General features: G+C 41.8%; 1 protein-coding gene and 2 non-coding genes across 3 annotated transcripts; all 3 read left to right on the forward strand.

Annotated features, from left to right (window-relative positions):
* Window positions 1-666: 666 nt before the first annotated feature.
* Window positions 667-738, forward strand: trnaq-cug (transfer RNA glutamine (anticodon CUG)). The gene has a single exon. It is a non-coding gene; the product is annotated as a tRNA-Gln (tRNA).
* A 1,074-nt stretch (window positions 739-1,812) lies between these two features.
* On the forward strand, window positions 1,813-4,228 carry pvalb8 (parvalbumin 8). Its single transcript, XM_053444326.1, has 5 exons — window positions 1,813-2,067; window positions 2,503-2,570; window positions 3,094-3,226; window positions 3,800-3,909; window positions 4,132-4,228. The coding sequence occupies exons 2-5, from the start codon at window positions 2,510-2,512 to the stop codon at window positions 4,155-4,157; spliced, it is 330 nt and encodes a 109-aa protein (XP_053300301.1). The 5' UTR covers window positions 1,813-2,067; window positions 2,503-2,509; the 3' UTR covers window positions 4,158-4,228.
* On the forward strand, window positions 3,495-3,566 carry trnaq-cug (transfer RNA glutamine (anticodon CUG)). The gene has a single exon. It is a non-coding gene; the product is annotated as a tRNA-Gln (tRNA).
* Window positions 4,229-23,757: the final 19,529 nt, after the last annotated feature.

The raw sequence follows: 23,757 nt of genomic DNA on the forward strand, positions 1-23,757 counted from the left end.
GGTAGACTCGCACCACTGCCCTCGATCCGGTGTCCTCAGTCTCTTCTTCACACACAGTCGGGAGCAGATGATAGAGTTTCTCTTCAAGAGTCCACCCGCACCAGAATCTCGCAGAGGACGATCACCCATCACTTGTTGAGGGGCCCCATTAACAAGTTGGCACCGGGATTAGGTTCAGGAAAGGCTGACAAAGACAAACCACCGGAGATACAACCTTTTATTCAATAATGAAGGACGCCTGTAATCTGGCAAAGGGATCGACACCCAGTGCGTAAAAGCCATGCCCAAAGCACTATCCCTAATTCTTACATTGTAAAAGTTTTAAAACTGATGATTTAACGATTTCTCCACACATTTTTATTCAGGCTTAAATGAAACAAACGTTGGTTATTTCCGTGGACCAACCCGCTCCTAAACGCATCTCGATCGATTGTTTTCAGGCCTTTGAATGACGTGTAGGAGGATCTTTACGCACGTGTCGTGACACGAACCGTCACTGACTGCCGCCAGCTGACGCGTGCGAGAGAGCGGCGGTGACATGAGTCCCTGGTCCCCTCGCGCTTTAAGCTGGTGACTTCTAAAGTGAGGAAACAGGTCGCGGTATTGCGAATGAACGTTAGAGATCATTTTTAAAAAGATTGATGGTTATCTGGGGTCAGATATGAAGGTGCCATGGTGTAATGGTTAGCACTCTGGACTCTGAATCCAGCGATCCGAGTTCAAATCTCGGTGGGACCTGTTCCTTATTCATCTTTGTTGTGGTAATATTTCATCACTTTGCAGAAAATGTTCACATCTGACACTTAATGATATTACTGCTCTTGCTCCTTCCTGCAACATTCAAACCTTACATCACCCAGTAGAGAACAAACCTTTTTCACGTGCACCACTGCAGCGAGCCCTCTCCCAGGGATGTGCCTAATGACCCCTGAAGTTCTCTGTGACTCAGGCTCGCTGGGGGCCTCAGTTGCCCTTGGTAAAAGACACCCTGAATTTATATTTTTTGCTCCTAGACACCTGGAGAGATGGCAGCTCTGCGGCCTCTTTAAAGAAACACAGCGACGAAATGGGACAAATGATCGAACCCCACATGTGACCCCTGCCTCCCGTACTTCTGTTCAAACAGCTCATACCTGGGACACTGTGCGTTATGCATCATCATCATCACCACCGGACGCAGACAGCAGAGGGTGATCTCGGGTCTCCTCATCAGCACAGTTGACAAAGCAATTCCGCGAGGCTGCCCACCCCCCCCCTGTCACCGTGAGACAATGAGAAGGTTATAAAACATCAGCAACATTCAGGGATGAGCAGCTCTGATGTGTATTTGAGGTAACATCACGGATCTACTGACCCCAATGTGTTGGATCAATGCGTCAAACTCTTGGCACCTCAAGACGCACAGATGTGGGAAGACATGAAATGTACCGAGGCCCATAGGCCGGGAGCAGAACCTGCTACTTCTCACCTCAAAGGCAGTGACGAGGGCTCATTTTCAAGGAGCATCACATGAGCGTGTCACAGGCATTGTTGGCTGAAAGAGGATACCTGCATGAAGGGGGGGGGGGGTGCAGAGACAGCAAAAGAGGGAGGAAAGGAGAGCGAGAGAGAGAGAGAGAGAGAGAGAGAGAGAGAGAGAGAGAGAGAGAGGGTGAAGTTACATTACAGCCTCCCTGCAATAACTGTACTGTATCCTAAAGGTGAGGGGAGGAGTGGTGGCGGGACGACAGGGGGGGGGTTGGGGGGTGGGGGAGTGGTGGAAGGGGGCGGGTGGAGAGGAATGCGCCGTTTTAAACTTAATTTGCTATTTACAAGGGCGTTCCAGATGTCCACGGTCCGCTCCTCTTACTGCTCCTGGGCGTTATAAATAGTAAAGGTTAATTAGTTAGCTGGGAAATTGGATCGGGGGCGGGCGGCTAGAACTTGATCCACGGACAGGTAACTCAAGCAATCCCCCTTTGTCGCTGCAATCAGACCTATATAAATCCGCCTTGACGGACAGCAGTCACCACATAGCCTTACCTCTCCAGCTGGATCACCGACCGGGCGACATCCCCACCTGACACGGTAAGTTGCTGCCGCTCCTCCTGCTGCTGCTGGTCGCATTGGACAGACAGTGACTATGTTTTATGTTTCCTTTTTGTTTAGTTTAGCTTTACAAAGGTGTCCCAGCTGGGATTGTGTAACTGTTTTATGTTCAGAGCTGCTGTATGTGGGCTGCATGCTTAGATGACAGGTGGGATTGTCTTGTGTGTAAAAGGGGAGACGTATATCAGAGTTTAACTTTTACTGACTCATAAGAACCCATGGAGATTCGAGGAGTTAATGTCACTATGTCAGTTTGCTGCTCCTCTGGCCGCTCCCTGCACCCACTGACCTTTCAGCATCTACATTTGGTCACTTGGACACATTTTTGCTGCCCACAAGTGTCCAGCTAGAGGGTTTTGCTCTTGTTCCCCGACTAAATGTGTTAATAATTCACCACCGTTGTTCCTCCTACAGGAATACAATGGCGCTCTCATCTATCCTTTCCGCTGATGCCATCGACAGTGCTATCAAGGACTGCCAAGGTATCGTCTTCCTCCAATATCATTATTGCTCTCTTCATTTGATTTTGTACAGTATTGCCACTGGAGCCCCGGTGCACTCACCAGACAATATGACTGCCCCCGTATAAGATTGTCTGCTGTTGCTATTATAAGGTACATAGATGCATATTGGCTTGTGTGCAGGGCGCAGGGGATTTCATGTGCAGAAATTGGCACCAGCCATAAATAAATTGAAGATTCCATCCTTATCACCAGAGGTCAAAGACAATAGGCTCAATTTAAAAACTCAACATTCAGGACAAGCTCTGTGCCTCTGAGCTTTTCGTGCCTCACATTTAATAACACCTTATCGGCCGTGTGTCATCTTGTCTCCGCAATTTAAACTGACATCACTTGTTTAAGGATTTGCAGATGCAGCGACTTTGCTTCCATTCTACTTTAGAGAAACAAAACTCTCCCATATCAGTCTGACTACTGACCTGAGGGGGAGCATTTTAGTCAAACCTGATGATATCCCTGACTCTGGCTTCCATCTCTCCCCCAGCACCAGACTCCTTCACTCCCAGGAAGTTTTTCCAGCTGTGTGGCCTCACCAGGAAGAGCCCCCAGGATGTGAAGAAGGTTTTTGGGATCCTGGACAACGACGCCAGCGGCTTCATTGAGGAGAATGAGCTCAAGTGAGTGAGCGGGGCAGTTCACACACTACAGACTTGTGAGCTCTTCCCATGAGGACTTTTAACGGTTTCAGAGGTTTATTTTTGCCACGCTGAGGAGATCAGACTCAAAAGTCTTTCATCAGGATATTCAAACCTCCATTCCGTTTTCATGATATTAAATTAAAGAAAATTTAGAGATTCAGGGACAGATTTTTATTTTTCCAGTGGTGCTTATGGTCACGCTAAACATTTCAATGAATTGACGTGGTGGTCTAGGGTCAGATATGAAGGTGCCATGGTGTAATGGTTAGCACTCTGGACTCTGAATCCAGCGATCCGAGTTCAAATCTCGGTGGGACCTGTTCTTTATTCCACTTTGTGATAATATGTCATCAGCACAGTGTTCACTTTGTAGAACATGTTCACATCCAACACTTAATGACACACCTGCTCGTGCTCCTTCCTGCAACATTCAACCTGCAACCTGACTGATCTGAGCCCACAGATCCTGATTGGTGCCCTGTTGGTGACTGCCGGGTTTCCCTGTGGAGAATCTCTAACTTTGGTATTTGTCCCGGTCTCTGTGTCTGCCAGGTTTTTTCTCCAGAGGTTTTCTCCTGGGGCTCGAGTTCTGACGGACACGGAGACCAAGGACTTCCTGTGCGCTGCCGATGACGACAGCGATGGCCGGATTGGAGCAGAAGGTGAGTGGATCCACACATAGTACACTAACAAGTTTGTATCATTAAGATTTGCAATGTTCCTAAAGACCAACATTGATTTTAGACTTGATTAAAATAATGATGTAAATGATCACATGAGAATTACAATAAGAATTTTCACAATGCAAACTCTCTTATAGCTTCATATCAACATTGTTACAAACCAGTGTCACATCTTCTCAATGCTGTTTCTTTTCTCCACAGAGTTCCAGGCCATGGTCTTGTCCTAAACAGCTGGACTCCACCCCCCGACTTTATCTGACCCCAGTCCCGCCCCCTTCCCCACTCCACTGCTTCAGGGGCTCTCTTACTTTTAGTCAACCGTGTCTAGATATTTTTCCTTTATTTATCTTTTTGAACGACTCGCTCCGGTCTTCACACATCCACATTCTCATCGCGTCTTTAGTTTTCCATGTTTCGGACTGATCATTAGCCAGATAAATGTACAATTTACCAAAATACTGAGAAAATAAAAGAATAAAATTCCAAGTTCCTTGTCACTCTTTGTCTTCTCTCTATGTTTACATCTGTATGTTTCTACATGGTTTGTTTGTTTTGCCCACTGTCAGCTGGGATTTGTTCCAAAGACCGCAAAAGAATAAGTGGTTCAGATAGTGGATGGATGGATGTCTTAACTTACATATCATTTGGAGGATACAGTGGAGCATGATAAGATCAGAACCTTAAAACTAGTTATTTTCATCAAAACCTTTTTAATAAAGCGCATTGAAATGATTTATATGTAGAAAATGATGATGCAAACCCTTGGAAATCCAGAATGATCCAGCAAAACAAGCATGCACAGACACACATACAGACACACAATAACCCTCATAGTTCCAAAGTGTTCTTGAATCTCCACTTACTCATCACAGCGGTTAATAAGACTTATTATCAATGTCCTCAACAAATGTCCTGAAAACACAGGCTTTATGTGTGTGTGTGTTTGTGTGTGTGTGTGTGTGTGTGTGTGTGTGTGTGTGTGTGTGTGTGTGTGTGTGTGTGTATGTGTGTGTGTGTCTGTGTTTAAAGAGTCATATGGAGAGAGCAGAGGAGGTGACCTTGATGACCACCTGAGTTTCACTGCGACTGGATCGAGTGACACATGAACTCAGCTTTGTAAATAAACCCGGCTGAACCCTGGTGATGCTCTCTCTGTCTCACACACACACACGAGCCCACTCACACACACAAGCAGATCTGCACACACAAACACACACGCATTTTTGCATTTGCAAAATCAAAAATGCAATCGAACAGAGACATCCATGCAAACACGTGATCCGACATGTGCACGAAAATACACAGAGATCAGCATGTTTGTGTTAATATATGCATAAGATTCAGATTGTGCTCATGTGTATGTGTGTGATGTACAGCAGGGACTGCACACTCTGCAGAATGCTATAGCTGGGAGCGCTAACCTTACACACCAGTTCTCCTTGATACCAGTAGTCCATTACCTGCCCCCTCTTGAGAGTGTGAGTCTCTTTTCTCTTCACCATACTGTTGAGTTTTGGAACGTGGGCCTTAAAGTCCCCCGGTGCGATGCAGTGGTCCGGAGAGGACTGGATACAATCCAGCTACGTCCTGTGACATCATTTGCTTTTTTTTGTCTCATTATTTTCTATGATTTTGAGTTTCATGTGAGATTGGGTTTGTTTTTCACCAATTTTTCACTCCCTGGGGTTTTGGAAGCATTGATGTACTACACAAGATTTGAATCATGGTCTCATTAAGAGAAATGACATTGATCAATTCTTCCCACTTCACTTCAAAAATGTCACTTCGAGATGAATCACACTGTACGATGATAGTCAGACTCTGGTCCCTTTGCTTTTACAGTAAGGAAGAATCGTACAAACAGAAGTCGGACCAACTCTTCTTTCCGCCTCTAAGAGAATTTAAATAGCGCACAACTGTTTCACTCTCTGCACTTACAGGATTCATGGGATTTAAATTAACAACCACCTCACTCGTCACCCACCCACCAGACGCGCCGGAATACAGAGTACCAATTTTTTCAGAGCTTCCACCTCAGTGACATTTCAATTACCTGTATATTATAGGGACAACCTGACTATTAAAGCACACACCTGCTACTCAGACCTGTGGGGCATACCCTTGTATTAGCACGAGTCCGTGGTCACACATGTAGGATGTGTCGTCATACCTGATGCTGCTTGATTCAGACGAAGCGCCGTGATGATGTTGTCGCTTGGGGATGAAAAGGAAACACCTCCAGGTTGTTTCAACTCCGCCTACATGTCAAGCAGCAGGAAATATGCGGACATCTTCTCTGATAATGGTAAATAATGGACATAACACTATGACGTATTTTGACCTTCCTGGATAACAAATATCATCACTCCATCATTTTATCCAACCAGACATTTGTCTAAACATTTGTAATAATTGTTTGTGTGCATCAGCTCTTAGGTAATGGAAAAAAAGGTTTTTGTGAGGTCAGCTTGTGACCTTGACCACCGAGATGTAATGAGTGCATTGATGAGTCCAAGTTAATATCTGTGACTAAGGTAAAGATATTCCCACAATGCATTCCTCAGATATGGCGTTCAATGACGGCTGGACATAAAAACCCATAAAAAAAGAAAAGATTACCATGAGATCTCTGGTTCTGTTGATTGTGATTCTGTCCAGCATGAGTTTGACAATGTTAGAGTGGTGCATTAATTGCAGTTTAATTATGTCCAGCTAAGCATAGGAGTGATTTTACTCTATTCATTTCCTAAGTTGGACCCAAAAAAAGCTTAACAATCAGAGCTGAATTAATATAGGAGGACATGGCTTTACATTACATTACCTGGTCACACACACACACACACACACACACACCCACACACACACACACACACACACTGGACGTACAGACAGAAACAATGCTAATCACGTCATGGTGTTCATATCTGCTGTTATCAGGAGTCCAGGGCTGGGCTGCACGGCTGCAAGCGGAACAAGGTTGGGGAAGCCAGTAGGTAACACAAGCCACCGGGCACACAATGGAGCCGTGACCCCTGTGGGTCAGGAGAGATAAACAGGAAGGAAATGTGAGACAACAGGTCGACACTGCTGGATCTGCTGCCGTGGGACAGGGGTAAAAGATAATGTGACAAGCAGATTACCTGCACTCAAGGGCAGAGGGGGTGAAAGAGGAAATAAAAAGAGACTGTTCCTCTCTGGGAATCCACGGCTGACAGAGGCCAGGGATGTGACAGCGATTTAGACGTAAGGTCTGACGATCATCGTTTTCTGTTGTGTAGTGTCAGGAAGTTGGGCAAATCTATGTAATATGATAAATAAAGTACTTTCAAAATCAAACACCTGGGAGGAGTGGCCATGCCATGATAAACAGAAGTAGTAGATATATTTTAGATAGATCATCTTCCCGTAAGAGTGTGATTATGATCCTTTTGTTGGTTATTATTAAGATTACGCAAAAGCAATTGGACAAATAACTGCGAATCATGGTGGAAGGATGCAGTGTGGGCGAGAATCCAGATAAAAAAACAGATTTAATTAATTTAAATGTGGTTTCACAAGGGGAATATTGGGCCTTGGTGAAGGAATTACTTCATCTGAGCTCTATAGTTTTGCACTATTAAAATGTTAAAGGCTGAATTCACTAGTGCAGTGCAATAGTAGTAGCAGTAGCAGAAGTTCCCTTGAAATGTTAGAATTCAGCATTGGGTGACCAACAAAGAATGATTATAAGAAGATATAAATTAAGCCAGCTTAACCATACTCTACTTTTATATTTAAATATTTTTATCCTGTTCCATACGTGTGTGTGGATCAACCTTTTGGGATGGACACAGCCTGCTTGTCTGCTTGGCACTTGAATAATTGATGCCCTCGCTTCATTGTCACTAAAAACTCATATCCAGAAAGGAGTGTCAGGCTCACCTTACTGATTAAGTCTGTGTGAAACTTTAATGTGCACCCCATCTTCAACTGATAACAAGCTGCAGTGATCGGGCAAAGGAGGAAGCTGAAGCTCTTGGACAATGGGCCGTGCATTCTGGGTTTGCTTCCACAATCGCTGTTCATATTTGGACTCTTTTAGGTGTTTTTGGAGCCTGCAGGTATCACAGATGTTGCTACCTGATAGTCTGAACAGGGAGGGACGTCGTGAAAGATTGAACTGGCAGTAAGGACGACTGAATGGGCTTTGTGAGCTCCGCGCAGGAACTCTATCCATAATGCAAGGGGATGACAGCGCTGCCACTGTTCCCCAACAAGCATCAGTCCCGAGCCTCTGCTTGTGATGTCTGCGTGCAGCTTCCCTTCATTAATGAATGATGGGCCGTGCACATATCAGTGGCCATTCCATGATATAACAGGGGGATTTGCGGGGGGAGATTACGAGAGAATAATCTCCACCCTGGTTGGAAGCCATTGTTTTGCGTATCTGCTAATTGATCTGCTCTCATATAAATATACATTGAGCTGTCACTAACACAAGTTTGCAATTTGAACTAAAAGCCACACCCTGCTTAAACCTCTGAGCAGCTGCTGCATGTGCTGACTCAGCCCCAGACTGAGTAATGGCTGTCGTGGACAGGTAGACACTACTTTGCAGCCTTTTTAAAATGAGAAGGCACAATCAGATCAAATGGGGACTGTCATCCACGACCAACTTTGAGTTTGAGTAACTGAACAATGGAGGCAAACTGCCGGGTTGGAGTTTGGTCGGTAAACATCTTACGACATCCATAAATGTGGACAACATTACTAACAAGTGTTTGCATCTTAACATGAAGCTAGTGCTGACATGGGCAAAGTACGGCCGGTTGGGCTCTTTAATCCGGCCCGCCGAACTTTTCCAAATATTAAAAAAATATTTAAACTAGCAATTTAGTAGCACTTGAATGGCACTTACTTATAGCACTTTGTAGTTTTGCTTTATTTTTTAAGAAATTGTACTTTCTTGCTTCTTGTGGTTCTGGGTTTGTACTCTCGGTGTTGACTGAACTTATTGTAAAACGCTTTGGATAAAAGCGTCCGCTAAAGTAAATTTGACTGGGAGTGTGGTGTATAGGGCTGGAAAGGGAACATGATCTCCATTCACTTTTTCGCTTTGCCCTGTGAGCCATTCTATAAAATGAGCGGATCAAAGAAACGAAAAGTGGACAATGAGTGCCAAGTGTTTATCACAGAGTGGAAAACAAAATACTTTGTCACTGAAATCCAATCGAAAGCTGTATACCTGATATGCCGAGAAACTGTCGCAGTTTTCAAGGATTACAACATCAGCCGTCACTTTGTTGAGTATTGTGAGTATTTGTTAAATTGCCTTGGAAATAAATGCTTTGCTACTTGTTAAAGGCCAAATCCTTTCATGTAAGGATTTTTCCATGTAATTTATATTAGTTCACAAAAATACTCCATCCATCTGGTCCTGGCCCGGCACCTCTGTCAAATTTTAGAACCCATTGTGGCCCGCGAGTCAAAAAGTTTGCCCACCCCTGAGTTAGTGGATGTACGATGTTTTTCATCAACAAACGTCACAATAAATGTTCAGATAATTCAGATTTTTGGAGGCTGACACAAATATACCACTATTGAGTTAAACATTTTTACAGTTAAAAACTAACAAACTTTAAACAAACACAAACAAGAAAAAAACACATATATATTACATAAATGTACATCTATACTGCACGGATAACTAAAGTAAAAGCTTTGATATCAGTGCATATATAACATTAACGCTGATACTCATCTTGGATTATTTTTATCAGCCAACCAACAAATCAGTCAGGCTTTAAGTTTGTTCAACCTAAAGTCGACAAGTTGTGCTGAATAAAAGTATTTATTTTATGTTGTAAATACTGAGACATGTTGTCAGTTCCTCTCTTGTCAAAGCACTTTCATTAACGTAACACACTGTGTCTACATTTCAGTTCAGTAATTACAATGAACCCGTGTGTGTACCACGTGTAATTCATAAGCTGTGTTTAAGGTACTCCGAGCAGCTCTAAGCAAAGTATCCATTGCCGTAAGAGTAAGACAGCACCGACAAGGCCTGTGTCACCTCCGACCCTCTTCCCATGCTACCTGCAGCCTGACAGACTTCCTTGTTCCTACATGATTTAAAGAATTACTCTGAACTGTCAGGTTTCAGCTCCCCCTGCAGTCTTCAGTTTCTAGCTCAGGTATTAGTCCGGCCATTAGATCTGACTGTTCCCTCAGCAGAGCCGCCATAGGTCGGCCCCAACACCCAACACCCGCTCCTCCGCCTCCCCTCACTCCTGCCAGACTTCGACAGTGAATTATTCAGGGTTGACAAGCTGTTGGGACGTCAAACTCAAGCGTACATTTTCATTAAACTTCTCTTGTCACGGTGGTTTGAGAGGAGAGGATGCGCCTCAAGTGTGACATGACACCAAGTCGATTCCTCTGACAGAGAAGGGAGTGACCAAAGGGGACTGAGCCGGTGATTTTGATTGGTGGAGCAGGCAGAACTGAAATCATATTTGGGTTATTTGAACAGAGCTATCAGACATAAGCATGGTGGAGTTACAGGAAATATGTGTGTGAGATCAATTTCAAGTCGTTCAGACTATATTCATGCAAATTCCAACTGACCCGTCTTTAATCTGACTCTGACTGAACTGATGACTCCACTTGGTGTAATTTTAATGTTTTTACCTATAATTACTACTTAATTAATCAAGTTCCCATCATCACTATCTCTAAAAAATTAAAAATAACGTGTGCTTTAGGGCTGAACCACTTAAAATATACATTAAAAATGACAGAATTTAATTTTGACTAGAAAAAATTATTGCACAGATGACTGTGTAAAGGTGTAACGTTTTTTATCATAGCATCCACAAATTAAAAACAGCACATATGGCTGCCGACCTTCCTAGGGTCAGAAACCTGAGGTCTCTGAGTCTACTGTCAGACTTAGTTTCTATTTAACTACATTTCTCAACCTTAGTCCAGAAAAAGAATTTGAGCATATGCAGAGTCGTATGGATAAATGCTTGATTCACCACTAACACAGATTTTTATCGAAGACCTGGATCCAAAATGTGAATCCCCACTGAAACCTGCAGCAGCACTGCTCTCTACAGGCCGAGCCTTGTTACTATGCTGCACCACTGACTGCAATGAGAGACATCACAGCAGGTGGCCTCACAGAAAACCCCTTCACAAGAAGTGTTTTCTAGGAGCCTATTGAAATAAATCATTTTCGGTTCTTCCTATTTAAGTCCAGTTATTAGTTCATTCTTCTATGTTTGCATTTTTTGCATGATTTTGTAACATTTCAGATCATGTCTTTTTTTGTCTTGCTTTGTTTTCTTTTGTGTCGTCTCTTGTCTTGTGTTGTCGAGCCTGTATAGCATAGTGTCATTTCTCATCTTGTTGTATCTTTTCTAGTGTCTTGTTTCGTGTCTTATCTTATTTTATCTCCTCTTATCTTGTGCTATACAAATACATATTACTCATGTTTACGAAATAATTCAAAACTATTTGTAAAAAGTGTGAATAAAACATTTGGAAACATCTTCCCATCATTTTTGTTACTGACCATGTTTAATAACAGTTGGCTCGCAGTTTCAGGTTGAGCAATAGAAGACGTACAATTTATAATCGTCTTTATCCTTATAATATATAATTGTTCGTTAGCTAATAATCACAATAGATAAATATTATATCTTTATATATATTAATCCAGCGTCTACTTTCCCGGAAGTGACGCTGTCGCGGCCTCTTTCCGGTCTCCCCGGTGCTCCTGGTCCTTGCTGCCGCCTGTCACGTTTAAAGGGACAGGCGCACAATCAGATCAACACCAGCACATCTACAACAGTGAGCAAGAAAAAGCACCCTGAAATCCAAATCAATCAATCACGTTGTATTTATATAGCCCATATTCACAAATCACAATTTGTCTAATAGGGATCAAGAAGTTGTGACATCATCTGTTCGTCACCCTCAACAAGAGTAAGGAAACACTACCAAAAAAAACCTATTAACAGGGGGAATAAAAACATAGAAACCCCAAAGGGAAAAAATAACAGTATCTACAACGATGATTAGAAGAAACAGTTTGTAACCTAATCTGAAAAGTGTGTCAATGTTTAAAGTATTTTTACATTAGAAAATGTCCGATAGAGGTGAAGGGAGCCGCAACGACACATTTATTGAGGAGTTACTGTGATTGTGTCAAGCAGTCTAGTTGTAATCATAGTCCACAATCAGCTGCCACCATGATCAGGATCCACCATAACCCACCATCCATCATCTTGATCCACCACCACTATCACTTGAAGTGAAATGTCTTTGGGTGAGCCTTTAAATGTGTAATCAAAGAAAAGCATTTTCATATAATTTCATTAGGGGAAAACAAATTATTATCATTATTTTCTAGTTTCTAGTGTTTGTAATATTATAATGCTGTTCATATATATATATATATATTTGTATATGCTTGCACTTTGTATGTGCTTGCACTAACACACAAAATAAATGTATTGTATGTTTATACCGACTTGGCAATGAACCCAGATTCTGAGTCGGATTCTATTATTACTTTTGTTTTAAATAATTGGTTATGTCTCATCCCTTGTAGCTAAATTGTAAGTCATAAAAATCCTCGATTAGCTTTAATCTTAGTTAATTGTTTGTAATTATGTGTGACAATAACTTGCATAAGATCTTGTCAGTGAAATCCAGAGATCATCCCCACCCAGCACTCGCTAGCGTGTTATGTCTACAAATAGAAATGGACAACACGATGGTTTAATTTAAAAAATCACGTCACCTTTTTATTTTGTAACATATTTGTCTTGTCGATAGAAAAACACAAAGAGTCCAGCAATGGCTATAAGAGAAAAGAGAGTAGTTGACCCATTTTACCTAAATTGAAGGTAATCGTAGCATTTAAGCTGTACTGAGTGCACAAAGACTGTGAAGTCCAAGTCGCTCATTTTTGCCTGCCAGGCATCCAGTGATGAGCTGCGCCGTTATAAAGCCTCCCACAGGAAGTCATTGAGTTTGTTATGAGAAGTATTTTACGGTAAAGAAAACAACAGTTTGTATAAATATACAGTATTTTAATATAAAGGTCGCATTTTAAGGTAAAGAAAACAACAATTTATACAATTTAGGTGAAACACAATAGTGAAACCACTTTATACAGACTAATAGATCTGTACAGGTCAAAAACACTATTTTCTCTCTTCAGATCGTATAAATCTTTAATCTTTGCATCTAAGACGTCGAAGGAATCTAACACCACTGACACAGTGACAAGTGATGTTTTATATGAAGCCTTCATATGAAAAAACACTTCATAGGATTCATTAAGCAAATAATTCTTAGTTGTCAGTTTGCTTTGATGTCACTGTGTCATTGGTGTTAGATTCCGTGGATGTCTTAGATGCAAAAGTGTTCTTTTATATTATATGCCTTTAGTGGCCATTTTCCACATTTTAACTTGTCAGATCATTTTCATATTTAGGTGAGTGTCTTCTAAAGTACCCAGACTGCCCCGAAAGACTCTCAACCGACAGAGCCATGGAGGTCAACTGGATAATTAGTAAGAGGAAATACCGCATCGTCTACAAGCATTACACCAAGAGCGAACAGGTAAACCGAGTAGACATTTGACACACATTTGATGTTATAGTTGACTATTAAGAAAATGAATCACCTGGCACATAATGCTGCGTTTCTGTCCACAACATTGTTCCTACATACTAAATATAACTCATTTGTATCTAACACATTCTCTGATGCTAATTATGTTCTTGTTTTATTCCCACAGCCCACAAGCCAATCAGCTCCACCACCTATGGCAGACCCAGGTCTATCCCAAAGGTATGCAACACTATCAGAGATGCTCTGATTGATTTGGTATCAAATCACCGAAATTCATTAGTGATGATACCAAAAAAACAATATATATAATAATAATTCTTGCAAAGATTGCTGTCATTTTTGTCGACTTTTTTCAATGTAGATTAAATGTCAAAAAGTCGTCTGTGCTTCCTTTTATAATTATTTAGTTGTTCAAAATCTTGTCTTTTGCTATCGTTTCCAATGGAAACAAGATAATTACATCATTCATTCCAACATTTTTGTAGAAATAAGTTCCGATGATAATGAAATGAAAATGAAGAGCAAGACAATCACAACAATTTTCAAACGTTGTACAGATGTCTGACTTCTCTTTGTGAAGTTTATGAAGTTCTGTCGTACTGACTGTACCCTTGTTACCCATCTATCAGCACAATTGGCTCTGCCTATCCCCCCTCCAGCAGGCCAGCAGCCAGCAGCGGTGGCTCTGGAGGGGGAAAGATGAAGACTCTCGGGATCAAGATACAAGCCTCCAAAAAACGCCCCAAGAAGGTTAAGGTAAAGAACCCATGACTTTGTTTCCAAGATTAGTTATTCATTTCTAATACATTATTTATTATCTATATCTTAACTCTCAATTAGTTTTCCAGTGTTTATCAGTTTGATACACAGTTATACAATGTACTTTTATACCAGGGCATTGTTGGGGGGATACAAGATGTCCTGGAATAAACTCAAGATATGATATTGTTCATGAAGAATATGGCTGAGCTGAGTTCTGTCAGGCCAATGCTCTTAAAGTCCTCCTGAACATGGGGCAGGTCTGATCTACAGTTACTGAAAGAGCTTATCCCCCTTGTCCCTCTCATTTTCTCACTCACACTCTCTCACACACCCAGCTGCCATCACACATTGAATCAGATTTTGTGGGAAACACTTGTTGGTTGCTCTGTTTAGCAAATGACAAGATCCCATCAACTTATATGATTCAGAGGTCTCAAAAACAAATGATGTGGAGTTGCTTTGCTGCAGATTCATTATTGTTTTTCCGACACAATTAATACAAGCTTCAGCATTTGTTTCCCTTGTGTTGGTCACCTGCACCCACCAATCTGTACACATACACATTGAATGTCACAAATTTGTTTAGTGTGTGTTCAGATTGCTTGGTATGTGTTTAGATCGGACCACACATTTCTGATTTTGGACAAATTGTCGTACACAATGTCCAATATTGTTTTTCATTTGTAGCTCCTGTAATACCTATTTGTGACCATACTGATCTATTCTCTCTATAGTTGGTATTTAGAAATATTTTCCACTTGATTATCAGCTTTTCAAGCATTTACTTTTTTACTGAGATGGTTTTGTTTTACACACATTTGATGTGCTGATCATCAATTACCTTGTTTGGCAGGGTGGGGGGGGGGGGGGGGGTTGAATAAAATATATGCGTAAAGTTTATAGTCCTTTGTTTTGTCTGTTAGTCTTCATCTCTGTATCTTACTCTTTTCATTCCCTTGTTAATTGCCTCCTCTCCCTTTTTTCTGTGTGTTTCATCAACAGAAGTCAGGAATCGTCCATTGGATGAACGACACATTCAAGAGCATTGCTCCTTCCTGGCTGAAGAAATACTTTAAGAAGAAAGATGCTAGTGAAGAAGAGGGTGCTGTACCAGGGACAGACCAGAACGGCCAGTCACCGCCTCCTCCTTGTCCCTATTGCAGTGAAGTGGGACCTCTTCGTCTTGATGGATGTGACTCCCCAGAACCTAGCACTAGTTCCACAGGTGAGGGATCATTCAGTCTCTTGGGTCATCCCAGATTATCTGGAATAGTAAAGCTCTTGCATGAGAATTTCATTTTTCCATTGTCCTCAGTACCAGCATACTCAACTGTAATTTTTCTCTCCTGCACAGAGCCCTCAACCAGTCGGGCATCCCTGAATTTTCGGAGAAATGTCCTTTCTCCGCCCCCTATGAGTCGCTCCCAACTTCCTTTTTCCCCACTGGAGGCCTCCTCTCGAACACTGGGGGCTTCCAGCAACCTCCTCCCCCCACCCCCCACCTCCTCAGCCCCTGGACCCGTTTCAACAGGCTTCTCCTTGGTGATAGAAATCAAGGGCAGCCTATCACAGCCACAAGATGATAACATCTCCACCACGTGTGGGTTCTCCTCCCGCGCCTCTGACAAAGGTAACAGCAAAGTTCCATGAAAGATGTCACTCCGTTTAATGCACCTTTTAAATAGATGTTAAATCACCTGCTGAGGTGATTGATTGGAATGAAAACCTACAGTCTGTTGAGTCTCTTAGGGACACTGTTGGTGGGATTTCTTTGCAATGGCTGGGATTGAAAAGCAGCATCAAGAAAGCAAATTCAACCTCGGACCCAGAAGAAATGGCTGATATTTGCTTTAAGTAATAATTGATAAATGTCACCAATTATTTGTGTTGCAGTAGGTAGAGGCTTGTGTTTAGTTGGTGTTTTGCGACTTCATTTCTCCTATGAATGGAGATTAAGCTAGAATTCTGACTGAATTCCAAGTGGTCGGAGATGAATCTCCTTTTGCTTTTCAGATGTCCCCACTTCCAAAACAGTATCACTTCCCAAGCTTTCGTCCCGAGAGATGGACAAAGCAAACTCTAGGCCTCAGCCTACCCGGTCCAGTTGGAATAACCATGGATCCAACCTGTCCCTTTTTGGAGCATATGTGAGTATCTGAGTGTCTATTCATCCTTACTGTGTGTCTGACATTGTATAATATAAATATATATTCATTCCCATGAAATATTATGGGATGGTTATACTTATTAGTAGAAGCAATCAGCCCAATAACCCAGTGAACGAAATTTGGTCAAACCCTAACTAATGTACGCCTTTCTCTCGCAGTCGACATTAGACACAGCACCGAACTCCAGCCAACCCGGAGATTCACCCCTCTACCCTGGGAAGACCAGGTATGATGGGAGAGCGGCAAGCAGGAGCCCTCACAGGCGTCCGGAAACCCCATGCCAGGTACGCTAGTGAGAACCATACACATTAAAACCTGAGTCGAGTTACTTTATAGAAAACATTAGGTAATTAAAGTCATTCTTTGTGTACATTCAATGTCATACGTTTGTCATCCCTGAGTAGGTTAGCAATGAATTTCTGACATGTCAGCGACTGGATGTTATTAATTAAACTGGATACTAATTTGGCTCATCTGATCTGTAGACCCCAGTGAGGAGACCTATCACGGCCAAGCCTGCTAGAGCTCAGCCCTGTGGGGTGAAGCGTCACACACATACATTGGAGAGCATGTCCAGCCCTGTGGCTGTGAGTTTACACACGCATGGATGAAAATCAAACTTGATTTAAGCTGCATCATTGGTTTGCTATTTTGTCAATGTCAACTTAGCGTCATAACATTTTAGTATTTTCCTTGATATTTATGTTTTCTTAAAATAGTTTATTTTGTTTTTTTTCTCATCTGTAGGATGCCAAGAGTCTCCCAATAAGAGTCCCAAATCCCCCGTCACCAGTAAGTACTTTGAATATACTTCCATGTATTGTGAACATTAACACCCCATGAAAGCAGGTCACTTATATGCTTAAATGAAATGTGATCATGATGGCCAACCACCTGATTTCATTGGCTCAGTTATGTCCAACAAAATGTCCTGTTGTCTTTTTTTCTCTTTAGTCTATGGATGGCACAAACCTAGATGCCTCACATTCCGAGCCACAAAAGAAACAGGTAGATACAAAGGTTTGTTATTCCAATACCAATGTGGTGGGAGAAGCTTCTGATTTCATTGTAACTTTGTGCCTGTTATGACTTAAAGCTTGTGTATGCACATCAGCAAATAGCCTTCATCAATTTTAATGGAGTCCTTAGACAAGGGTCACAAGGCTCAGTGATGTGAATGAAACATTGGTGTCATTGGTCAAACTCAGCAGCACTTGTTGTGGTTCGTCTTTCTGTCATTTCCTGTCCCACTGCCTATTGGCGTCTGTTTCAGTAGCTAACAGGATTCTCCTCAGCTGGGACACAGCTGTTCTCCATTGTGTGTGCGTGAGTGTTTGTGCGTCCGTGCAAGTGCTTGTGAGCAAAATTATTCTGGACTGCACGTTGTGTTTGGTTCGTTAATGTTGATGTATGTTCTGTGTGTTAAGTGAACATAAACTGCTGGAAGAATAATTTATCTCTGCAGACAGATATGATTCACAATATGTATTGTCTGTGTAGAGATTTCTGTTAATGCCCTGGAAAGCGGTTTAATTTTTGAGTTGAATAAGGCCTTTCTCTTGCAGTCGACATTAGACCGCGCAGCCCTGAACTCCAGCCAACCCGGAGATTCACCCCTCTACCCTGGGAAGACCAGGTATGTCGGGAGAGTGGCAAGCAGGAGCCCTCACAGGCGTCCTGAAACACCATGCCAGGTACGCTAGTGAGAACCATACACATTAAAACCTGAGTCGAGTTACTTTATAGAAAACATTAGGTAATTAAAGTCATTCTTTGTGTACATTCAATGTCATACGTTTGTCATCCCTGAGTAGGTTAGCAATGAATTTCTGACATGTCAGCGACTGGATGTTATTAATTAAACTGGAGACTAATTTGGCTCATCTGATCTGTAGAGCCCAGTGAGGAGACCTATCACGGCCAAGCCTGCTAGAGCTCAGCCCTGTGGGGTGAAGCGTCACACACATACATTGGAGAGCATGTCCAGCCCTGTGGCTGTGAGTTTACACACGCATGGATGAAAATCAAACTTGATTTAAGCTGCATCAGTGGTTTGCTATTTTGTCAATGTCAACTTAGCGTCATAACATTTTAGTATTTTCCTTGATAATTATGTTTTCTTAAAATAGTTTATTTTGTTTTTTTTCTCATCTGTAGGATGCCAAGAGTCTCCCAATAAGAGTCCCAAATCCCCCGTCACCAGTAAGTACTTTGAATATACTTCCATGTATTGTGAACATTAACACCCCATGAAAGCAGGTCACTTATATTCTTAAATGAAATGTGATCATGATGGCCAACCACCTGATTTCATTGGCTCAGTTATGTCCAACAAAATGTCCTGTTGTCTTTTTTTCTCTTTAGTCTATGGATGGCACAAACCTAGATGCCTCACATTCCGAGCCACAAAAGAAACAGGTAGATACAAATGTTTGTTATTCCAATACCAATGTGGTGGGAGAAGCTTCTGATTTCATTGTAACTTTGTGCCTGTTATGACTTAAAGCTTGTGTATGCACATCAGCAAATAGCCTTCATCAATTTTAATGGAGTCCTTAGACAAGGGTCACAAGGCTCAGTGATGTGAATGAAACATTGGTGTCATTGGTCAAACTCAGCAGCACTTGTTGTGGTTCGTCTTTCTGTCATTTCCTGTCCCACTGCCTATTGGCGTCTGTTTCAGTAGCTAACAGGATTCTCCTCAGCTGGGACACAGCTGTTCTCCATTGTGTGTGTGTGAGTGTTTGTGCGTCCGTGCAAGTGCTTGTGAGCAAAATTATTCTGGACTGCACGTTGTGTTTGGTTCGTTAATGTTGGTGTATGTGCTGTGTGTTAAGTGAACATAAACTGCTGGAAGAATAATTTATCTCTGCAGACAGATATGATTCACAATATGTATTGTCTGTGTAGAGATTTCTGTTAATGCCCTGGAAAGCGGTTTAATTTTTGAGTTGAGTAAGGCCTTTCTCTTGCAGTCGACATTAGACCGCACAGCACCGAACTCCAGCCAACTTGGAGATTCACCCCTCTACCCTGGGAAGACCAGGTATGGTGGGAGAGCGGCAAGCAGGAGCCCTCACAGGCGTGCTGAAACCCCATGCCAGGTACGCTAGTGAGAACCATACTCATTAAAACCTGAGTCGAGTTACTTTATAGTAAACATTAGGTAATTAAAGTCATTCTTTGTGTACATTCAATGTCATACGTTTGTCATCCCTGAGTAGGTTAGCAATGAATTTCTGACATGTCAGCGACTGGATGTTATTAATTAAACTGGAGACTAATTTGGCTCATCTGATCTGTAGAGCCCAGTGAGGAGACCTATCACGGCCAAGCCTGCTAGAGCTCAGCCCTGTGGGGTGAAGCGTCACCCAGCCAGACGCTACATGCATACATTGGAGAGCATATCCAGCCCTGTGGCTGTGAGTTTACACACGCATGGATGAAAATCAAACTTGATTTAAGCTGCATCAGTGGTTTGCTATTTTGTTAATGTCAACTTAGCGTCATAACATTTTAGTATTTTCCTTGATAATTATGTTTTCTTTAAATAGTTTATTTTGTTTTTTTTCTCATCTGTAGGATGCCAAGAGACTCCCAATAAGAGTCCCAAATCCCAAGTTATGATTTTAATCTCCCCCTCTTGAATTCAGATGGATTCGAACCTCCCACCGGTGCAGAAGTTGATGGTTCCTGATGCAGCCTCAGTGTCAGGAAACCGCTCTGATAACTTCTGGCCTATTTTAACTCCTGGAGGAGAAGGACGAGATGTGGACATGACCCCAAAAGAAACGGTCAGGCACATAATTCTGCGTTTCTGTCCACAACATTGTTCCTACATACTAAATATGACTTATTTGTGTCTAACACATTCTCTGATGCTAATTATGTTCGTGTTTTATTCCCACAGCCCACAAGCAAATCCCCTCACCTCCCAATGGCAGACCCAAGTCCATCTCATAGGTACTGATGCAATACTATCAGAGATGCTCTGATTGGTTGATTGAAATTCATTAGTGATGATACCATAAAAACAATATACATAATAATAATTATTGCAAAGATTGCTGGCATTTCGGTCAACTTCTTTCAATGTAGATTAAATGTAAAAAAGTCGTCTGTTTAATTATTTTGTTGTTCAAAATCTTGTCTTTTGCTATCGTTTCCAATGGAAACAAGATAATTACCCCAACATTTTTGTATGAAATACGTTAATCACAACACTTTTCAAACGTTTTGCAGATGTCTGACTTCTTTTTGGGAAGTTTATGAAGTTCTTTCGTACTTACTGTACCCTTGTTACCCATCTATCAGCCCAATTAGCTCCAGTGACTCTCCTCTGTCCAGCACAAATGCAGCGAGCAGCGGTGGCAAGCCAGCCGACAAGAGTGAAGAACCTTTTAAAGAGGTCCTAATGAACAACTGTGACTATGGTAAGAGTTCTGCAGGTAGCTCATCTGTGAATGTAAGCTTTTCGTTTGGTATACCTGTTAAAGCTTAAATACTATAAAGACAAAATGAAGACTTGAATATTTTTAAGTTCTCAGTCTTGGGTTTTGAGTGTGGAAATACAAATGAGCTGTGTCATTGACTAGAAGGTTTTTTAGTAGATAATTATCAGTTTATTTGTATTATAGAAAAATGATATTAATGCATGATGACATGTGGCTGAGAAGTACTCAGAAGTTGAAATGTGACATGCATCAAATCCACATAATTACAAAATGAAGACTTGAATATTTCAGATAACCCTTTCCCCTCTTCCTCCCAACAGATTCTGCTGCTGCTCCAGATCCACCACTTGTCAGCGATTTCTGCCATGGTCCTGCTGGTGCTCCCCCCAAAGACACTAGCCCCACCACCACCTCGACCCAGAAACCCAGTCTGTTTGACAACAGCTACAGCTCCATGCAGGCTGAAGCTCCCGGCTCTCTCGAGTTCGGTCAGACATATACTGCACCAGGTCATTACTTAAATAACCTTTTTTTCCTTTTAGGTTTTCTGTCTGTACTACAATGTGCTACTGATCCTCACAAAATAGACGTATATTTCTCACATGTACCTGTAATGGGAGTTGTCATTTAATGTGAATGTGCTTTTTATTTTTTAGTTGGAGGCTTACAGTTCGAGGGAGCGAGTGAAGACTGGGATCCGAACCCGGAACCAGTGTGGCGTCCGCCACACTATACCAGCAGTAGTTCTGGTGATCCCACCAACACCACTAGCTCCACCACCACCTCGACCCTGAAACACAGTCTGTTTGGCTACAGCTACAGCTCCATGCAGGCTCCAGCTCCCGGCTCTCTCGAGTTCGGTCAGCCATATACTGCACCAGGTCATTACTCAAATAACCTTTTTTTCCTTTTAGGTTTTCTGTCTGTACTACAATGTGCTACTGATCTTCACTATATAGACGTATATTTCTCACATGTACCTGTAATGAGAGTTGTCATTTAATGTGAATGTGCTTTTTATTTTTCAGCTGGATATTCACTAGAAGGTTTTTTAGTAGATAATTATCATTTTATTTGTATTATAGAAAAATGATATTAATGCATGATGACATGTGGCTGAGAAGTACTCAGAAGTTGAAATGTGACATGCATCAAATCCACATAATTACAAAATGAAGACTTGAATATTTCAGATAACCCTTTCCCCTCTTCCTCCCAACAGATTCTGCTGCTGCTCCCAAAACATTCTTCTTTAGTAGTGCTGGTGATCCCACCAACACCACTAGCTCCACCACCACCTTTTTTCAGTGATGTACCCCCTTGGGGCAGCCGGGTACCTCCTAACCAGCGCAAAGCATTTTGGGTTGAAAGAAAGATGCAATACACTGTGCTGTGCCATTAGTGTCTGATTTTAATAAACCTTTACATTTATAATAAGACACTTTCTCTCTCTCTTGAACTATTTGGAAATAAAATGATATGAAAATAACTAAAGACTTAAATAAATAATTATCTCAATTATAAATAAAAATTTGTGCACATAAAAATAATTATCAACTTAAAGTGACCTTTTTTTGGATCTTAATAAAGATGTTCTCAAACTGAACTCATGAACTTTATTATAGATAAACACTTCTTCACAAAAAATGAAAATCATTAAATATGGCGACGCCTGCGAGCTAGTTCTGGCAGGCAACTCGAGCTGCGCTGCGCCAATCACGTGACATACATCATGTGACATACATCATGTGATATACCTCAATCTCCACAACCATCTATAATACAAACCCACCTTATCAGGTGGTCTATTTAACCAGAGAGACATTTCCCATCAACCCCTCTTGCTCGCACTGCTGCTGCAGTATGGCTACCTGTTGCTACAGTCCCTCCACCACCCCAGCATCCACCTGTAGGCCCAGCATCCACCTGTAGGCTCCAACGGGGGGTTACAAGTATTTGCTCATCACTCCCATCATTCCTGTGTAATCATATGGGGGAGTGATTAAGTTGGAGCCTAGACGCCAAACACTAAATCTGTTGTAATAAATATATTACATGATCAAACGTGAGTTGTCTGACAGAACTTAATTTTAAATAAAAGATTAGCTCAAAATAAAAAATTTAAATATGTATCATCCTATATCTTCTTTATGGATCGAAAAGAATACTAACTATCTTATATTTACAAACTGATAGCACTTAAGATTACATTGTTGCATTGAGCTGAGTGAGTGCTTTTGCATTTACATTTTAGTGAGAAACTTGTGCTTATGCTTCACTGAGGATCTTTGTAAGTCTAGGCAGGGAAGCAACTGCTGTGATCAAGCTCTTCTCCATGCACAGTCTGTTTTTTTGCTTTGTTTTGATCACACTCATTGCAGAGAAGGACATAAATGTGTGTGGAGGCAAAGGGTAGTAGCTGCTCCAAAGCTTTCCGTCCCAGGTGTGGGTGCTCCTGCTTCACACACATCCAAAACTTTGTGAGTGTGGATGTGGCAAACTTCATCTGGAGGCCACGGTCAGATGACACTTCCAGGAGTTTTTCCTAATAAGTGACAGGTAGCTTGTTTCTGTTTGCTTCGGGGAAGCTTTTCGCATCGTTGCTTGAGATGACCTGAATTCAGAAACTTCCTCTTAAAAAACCTCAGGTGGTTTACCAGCATGACCTTCATGTTTTGTCTGGAGATACCGCTGAAGATGTGTTGCCTTAATGCCACTGGGCTAATGTCTCCCCATAGAAAAAACACAAAGTGTTAATTACCCAAACTATGTTATTGTTAATATTGTTGAAGTATCTTTCTGTTATTTTTATT

Source organism: Pleuronectes platessa, chromosome 16, assembly GCF_947347685.1.
Source record: "Pleuronectes platessa chromosome 16, fPlePla1.1, whole genome shotgun sequence".
Taxonomy (NCBI): Eukaryota; Metazoa; Chordata; class Actinopteri; order Pleuronectiformes; family Pleuronectidae; genus Pleuronectes; species Pleuronectes platessa.

Coding starts and splice junctions, on each gene's coding strand:
- pvalb8 (XM_053444326.1), top strand. CDS start 2,510: ATGGCGCTCTCATCTATCCTTTCCGCTGATGCCATCGACAGTGCTATC. Junction 3,227..3,799: donor ATTGAGGAGAATGAGCTCAA/GTGAGTGAGCGG, acceptor TGTGTCTGCCAG/GTTTTTTCTCCAGAGGTTTT. Junction 3,910..4,131: donor TGGCCGGATTGGAGCAGAAG/GTGAGTGGATCC, acceptor TTTTCTCCACAG/AGTTCCAGGCCATGGTCTTG.